This window comes from Pinus tabuliformis, chromosome 5_1, assembly GCF_031772625.1.
Source record: "Pinus tabuliformis cultivar Carrire ecotype Pingquan chromosome 5_1, CPIR1, whole genome shotgun sequence".
Classification (NCBI taxonomy): Eukaryota; Viridiplantae; Streptophyta; class Pinopsida; order Pinales; family Pinaceae; genus Pinus; species Pinus tabuliformis.
The window spans coordinates 688,735,548-688,742,136 of record NC_142305.1 but is presented as its reverse complement, the minus strand read 5'-3'; the positions used below and the strand labels follow the sequence as shown (position 1 = coordinate 688,742,136).

The following is a 6,589-nucleotide window of genomic DNA, read 5'->3' as shown; positions in this document are numbered from 1 at the left end:
TCTCACACCTTCATAGCTTTTTCATCAGGATAGTAAGACAAACTGTGATGTAAACACGTCCTTATTTCCACCGTTAACCATTGTCTGTAACCGGAAATAATAGATACGCATTGTAGATAACTGGAAATTGTATTGTAAAATATATTGCTCATACAATTTGCACTGTATAAGCAGGGGAAAATTCCATCTGATCTGAAATGTTTCCCGGTCCTCGTATTCGCAGAAATAAGGCCTCGAGTTCGAATTCCGAGAGTTCATCTTCGTCAACGAATCTAGCTGTGTGTGCACTTTGCAAGCGTAGGCGACATAGGAAACCGTTGAAAATAAAGGATCTATATATATTTACGCCGTAAGGCATTTCCCTCTGAAATGAACTCCCCCAAATGCCTTTCTGTCCTAATCGTAGCCGTTAGATCTTTTGTTAGACGATTGAACAAAAATCAGCCGTCTGATTTAATAAAAAATGTTTTAAAACATTAAAAAACCTTAAAAAACGTTTCACTTTCCACTTGACATCTGTGCGCCGAGCTTCCGGGAGAGTTCGTGGAGTTTATGGTTGTTTCCGTTTACGGTTTCGTGGAGTTTATGGCTGTTTCAGTTTACGGGCTCCAATTTCTGTTTGTATAGTCGAATCGGCATTGGCAATGGCATCCCCTGTATCCTCATGCCCCCAAAACCCTTCTGAAACTGAAATCGGGATAGAAATTGAAAGTTCGCCTCCTCGTTCTCACAATCTTCGTCCTGCAGTTTCAGCGATTGACGCCTCATCCTCCGCGGCTGCAACGATAGCCTCCACCTCATGTAATTCCCACAGCAATCGCAACTTCTATTGTGATGTATTTATCAATCACAGAGGGCCGGATGGTAAAGGTGATCTGGTGGAGCGATTTTTGAGGAGGGTGCGATTACCAAACCTTATATGGCTTCGCTAGAATAAATGCCCCTGGTTTTCTCTGCCTTCTTGGATACCTATGAAGAACCTTAGGGTTTTAGAAGTGCGGGGGAAGAAATTGAAATCATTGTGGCAATCCGGATATCGGGTAAATAAAATTTTGGTGATTTAAAGTATGTGTTTATTCGTTATTGATTTCGCACAGTAGGATCTGCAACGAATTTAAATGGTTTTGCAGAAGCTAATCCTCAAATTCTTTCTTACGATTAAAACCCTGGAACATTTTGCAGGCACCTTTGCTGTTGCGACAGTTAGTTATTTATTCTCCCCTTTCAAAGTTACCAAAATCAATAGGGCACCTTAAGCACCTCGAACTGACTGTCCTCCATAAGATTAATCTTAAAACTTTGCTGGATGAATTTTGTCATTTGGTGTCGTTGAAAAGATTGGAGTTAACAAGTTGCCCAAATCTAAAGTCACTGCCAGATTCCTTTGGGTACTTCATAAACTTGGATTACATCGATCTGTCTCACTCTTCTCATTTGCAGGTGCTTCCAAAGTCTTTCGGTAATTTAATAAACCTGAAAGACATAGGTCTGTCTCACTCCCTACAGTTGCAGATGCTTCCAGGTTCTTTTGGTAATTTAATTCGTCTTGAATATCTTGATTTGAGTTGGTGCTATAATTTAACCGTCTCTAGCGAAACACTGGGAAACATCAGCACACTTGAATGTTTAGATGTTTCCTATTGTAATTTAGATCCATCTTAAACCTTGATCTTTTTAACAACTAGAGGTTTCTGCTTGGATTGTTTTGACTCCTCAAAAGGCTTAGTCGATCTTGGGGTTAAGATGGATGTTTCATTAGTGTTACACACTCAGAGACATACACACATGGACATCTCCTCCACCAGGACCGTGGAGAACTCATCTTTCTTTGGGTGCAATTAATTTTTCTTGGTGATGAAATGTCTATTACTGCTCTGGTTGCAGGGTCAAACGCCTCTCTTTCCCCGCATCTTTGGACATGAAGCAGCTGGGTATTCACTCTGTTTTTTCCTATGACAATAATTATTAGGTCATAATTATTCAATCATAGCATTTCACAGGAAAATTTTCCTGTGATTGATTGCCTGCTAATTCTGGCAATTGTTGACACAGAGTTGTTGAAAGTGTTGGAGAAGGGGTAACTGACCTCAAATTGGGTGACAGTGTGCTTCCTGTATTTACTGGAGAATGCAAGGAATGTAGACACTGCAAGTCAGAAGAGAGCAACAGGTGTGATCTGCTAAGAATTAATACTGAGAGAGGGGTCATGATAAGTGATGGAAAGTCAAGGTTTTCCATCAATGGAAAGCCAATTTACCACTTCCTTGGTACATCAACTTTCAGCGAGTACACTGTTGTGCATGTTGGTTGTGTTGCCAAAATTAATCCGAAGGCTCCTCTTAGCAAAGTCTGTATTCTAAGCTGTGGTGTCTCTACAGGTAAAGTACTTTCTGATATTTTTGTACCAGATTTTTTTAATATTTTATTTTATTTCGAATTTTCTTAGAGAAAACGCCCTCCGAATTTTTAATATCAGCAATATTTAGGACTATAGTTGCCCATATACACTAAGCAGTTACATAGATTGTCTAAAAAGCCCAGATGATAGTATCTCTTCTTATATTAAAACAGACTTCAGGACCTCACTTTTAAGCTGGATAGCACAACTTTTTATTACCCTTGTACATTGGTAAAAGGATTCTTGAGAATGATAACGGAAGGACTTAGTTAAGATTCTCTGGTTGGTTAATCAATCCGTGATCTTATTTGGAGGCCTTTATACATGTCTGAACTCCCATCCATCGAGATTCAAAACACTTTTTTCGCTTCTTGTATTGAAGAGACCTTGTTGCCCACCTCCCACCAGCAGTTAAATATTTTCCCATTGCTATTGGTTATAATAAGTCTCTATTCCCAATAAAAAATCACCATTTTGAGTTTTGCATCCTTTCCTTGCTATGCCCAAATACGATGCCTTCCATCTTTGCCTGATTTTGAAAAAATTGGCTTACAGTCTTCCAATGTAACCATGCACATCTCTAAACCCCATGTCCAGCTTCCTCAGTGTTGCCCTGAGCAATATGCCTTGCCCTTGTATATCATTCACTCTAGTTGATTGTTTTAGATTTTTTATCCAAAAACTTGCCTAACATAAGTGGAATGTGACCATGTTTATCTCTAAACACGCCCCTGCCCTTGCAAGGCTTGGGTTACCCTTTGGATGCTCCATTAATATTGAATTTAAAGCATGCCTAACGTTCCTCCATTGTGACCATGTTCATCTTTGAAACTCCAATGTCCCTTCCCCAGGGCTGGTCTGTGGAAGGCATGACTTGCCCTTGAATGCCCTCCATCTCTGCTTGATTGTTAGATAAGGATTCCAAAATCTTGGCTAAAATCTGCGTAATGTGATCAAGCTCGTTTCTCAACATTCCCCTGCCTATGCATTGCCTGGTTTGCTCCTGGATGCTCCATCAAAGATGGATTTAACCCATGATGACTGACTTCGAGTTTGCAATCTGCCTTTCTTAGCCCCCTGTCTGCTCACGGAAAAATTACTTACTGGACTTGTTGAAGGTATAAGTAATTTCAAGATGATAATGAAGAAATACTTGACATAGTTGAAATTGTATAATGTTCTACAAAGTGGATAATTCAATTCTCAGGAAGTGTTGTTGGTTGGACTGAATAAAATTAACCATGATGGTTTCCTTGATTGGGATTGTTGTAAAAAAAAACATTTTTGTTCTGTGTTTGAATGGATGGTCTCAGATTGACTCATCCTTTTTGGATAGGGACAAAGCATATATAATAAGCTTCACACTTAGCGATTATTATGGAAGAAATGTAAACACACAGTTTGAGACAAATAGATTCCAAAATATTAGTATCTTAAAAAAGAAAGCCATTTACATTTATGTTTTTTAAATAAGGTTTTTAAATATACTCTCTATCATTCATATTCCCATGTACTACCTACCCATGTACTGCTATATTTGCTTTTTTGTAATGTGTGTTGTGTATATGTGTGGATGTTTATGTCATGTGTCTATGAATCTGTGCTAACTGAGATTGTGAATCTATGATAACTGAGATTGAAAGAGAGAGCTGAGAGCTTTGGCAGAGGAGAATATGGAGAATTGATGAGCCAACTTAAATTTACCAAAATCAATAGGGCACCTTAAGCACCTCGAACTGATTGTCCTCCATAAGATTAATCTTAAAACTTTGTTGGATGAATTTTGTCATTTGGTGTCGTTGAAACGATTGGAGTTAACAAGTTGCCCAAATCTAAAGTCACTGCCAGATTCCTTTGGGTACTTAATAAACTTGGATTACATCGATCTGTCTCACTCTTCTCATTTGCAGGTGCTTCCAAAGTCTTTCGGTAATTTAATAAACCTGAAATACATAGGTCTGTCTCACTCCCTACAGTTGCAGATGCTTCCAAGTTCTTTTGGTAATTTAATTCGTCTTAAATATCTTGATTTGAGTTGGTGCTATAATTTGACCGTCTCTAGCGAAACTGGAAACATCAGCACACTTGAATGTTTAGATGTTTCCTATTGTAAGAACATTGAAATATTACCTCCGCAAATAGCATATCAAAAGTACCTAAAAAAATTAGATCCTAGGGCTACAAACATAAAAGAATTTCCAAATGAAATTGGAGACTTGGGCGATTTAGAAGTTCTGGAAATAGGGAGCCCTTCACTGGATAGTCTACCACTTTCACTTGGTCACTTGAAGATCTTAAAGGAATTGAGGCTCGAGAATTGCAGTGAATTGAAACATTTGTCGGTGACTATTCGACTGTTGACTCAGTTGACTGAGTTGAGAGTATTGAATTGCCGGTTGCAAACATTGAATAATTTAGAATCTCCCAATGACAACTGCATGCCTCGGCTACAAGTCTTAGAAGTTTATAACACGAAATTATCAGAGGTATCATTTGCCACAGGTGTCTGCCCCATCCTTAAATATGTCTCCCTCAGGTTTTGTAATCATCTGGTGGAGGTCGGAACATTGCCAAAGACTCTGATAAAACTGGAATTGACTAATTGCTCTAACTTGAGGAAAATAGCAGGGCTTTCTAGTCTTCCAAAACTTCAAGTGCTAGACATTAGTCGGTGCAAAAATGTAGAGGAGCTGCCAGGTATTGAAATGTTGGTATCTTTGAAAGAGTTGCCAACATATGATTGTGCGAAGCTGAAGAGCATACGGGGATTGGTCGAACTGAAAAAGCTTTGGGTATTAAATGTTCATGGGTCTCTAGTGAAACACTAGGAAACATCAGCACACTTGAATGTTTAGATGTTTCCTATTGTAAGAACATTGAAATATTACCTCCGGAAATAGCATATCAAAAGTACCTAAAAAAATTAGATCTTAGGGGTACAAACATAAAAGAATTTCCAAATGAAATTGGAGACTTGGGCGATTTAGAAGTTCTGGAAATAGGGAGCCCTTCACTGGACAATCTACCACTTTCACTTGGTCACTTGAAGATCTTACAGGAATTGAGGCTCGAGAATTGCAGTGAATTGAAACATTTGTCGGTGACTATTCGACTGTTGACTCAGTTGACTGAGTTGAGAGTATTGAATTGTCGGTTGCAAACATTGAATAATTTAGAATCTCCCAATGACAACTGCATGCCTCGGCTGCAAGTCTTAGAAGTTTATAACACGGAATTATCAGAGGTATCATTTGCCACAGGTGTCTGCCCCATCCTTAAATATGTCTCCCTCAGGTTTTGTAATCATCTGGTGGAGGTCGGAACATTGCCAAAGACTCTGATAAAACTGGAATTGACTAATTGCTCTAACTTGAGGAAAATAGCAGGGCTTTCTGGTCTTCCAAAACTTCAAGTGCTGGACATTAGTCAGTGCAAAAATGTAGAGGAGCTGCCAGGTATTGAAACGTTGGTATCTTTGAAAGAGTTGCAGGCATATGATTGTGCGAAGCTAAAGAGCATACGGGGATTGGCCGAACTGACAAAGCTTCGGGTATTAAATGTTCATGGGTGCTCCAAGTTAGAAGGGCTGCCAGGTATCCAACATTGTATGTCGTTGGAGTACACTGATGCTAAGGGTTGTCCTAAGCAGTGGGCCGAGGCGGGATTACTGGAGCAGTTGCAGCAACAAGTGAAGGTGCTTGAAATGTGAAAAGCAAAGAAATAAATTTGAAATGAATGCATAATTGAAGTCTTAGCCAAAGGTTATATGTCAGGCAGAGTTTGTATTCTAAGATGTTAGATTGTTGAGGGAGGTTGTGTAGTTGCCTTTCGACAATCCAAATTAAAACATTATGGAGAAAGTGCAAGGTTTGCCTAGCATATAGCCTTGGTAGATTCTCTGATGAATGTTACCCATATAGCTCATGACAGGACGCATATTTGCCTTGTTGTTCTGTGTTTGAATGGATGGTCTCAGATTGACTCATCCTTTTTGGATAGGGACAAAGCATATATAATAAGCTTCACATTTAGCGATTATTATGGAAGAAATGTAAACACACAGTTTGAGACAAATAGATTCCAAAATATTAGTATCTTAAAAAAGAAATCCATTTACATTTATGTTTTTTAAATAAGGTTTTTAAATATACTCTCTATCATTCATATTCCCATGTACTACCTACCCATGTA

General features: G+C 38.7%; 1 protein-coding gene across 1 annotated transcript; it reads left to right on the top strand.

Annotated features, from left to right (window-relative positions):
* The first annotated feature begins 5,591 nt into the window (after window positions 1-5,591).
* LOC149166820 (uncharacterized) lies at window positions 5,592-6,241 on the top strand. Its single transcript, XM_089431414.1, has one exon. The coding sequence runs from the start codon at window positions 5,595-5,597 to the stop codon at window positions 6,105-6,107; it is 513 nt and encodes a 170-aa protein (XP_089287540.1). The 5' UTR covers window positions 5,592-5,594; the 3' UTR covers window positions 6,108-6,241.
* Window positions 6,242-6,589: the final 348 nt, after the last annotated feature.

Coding starts and splice junctions, on each gene's coding strand:
- LOC149166820 (XM_089431414.1), top strand. CDS start 5,595: ATGCCTCGGCTGCAAGTCTTAGAAGTTTATAACACGGAATTATCAGAG.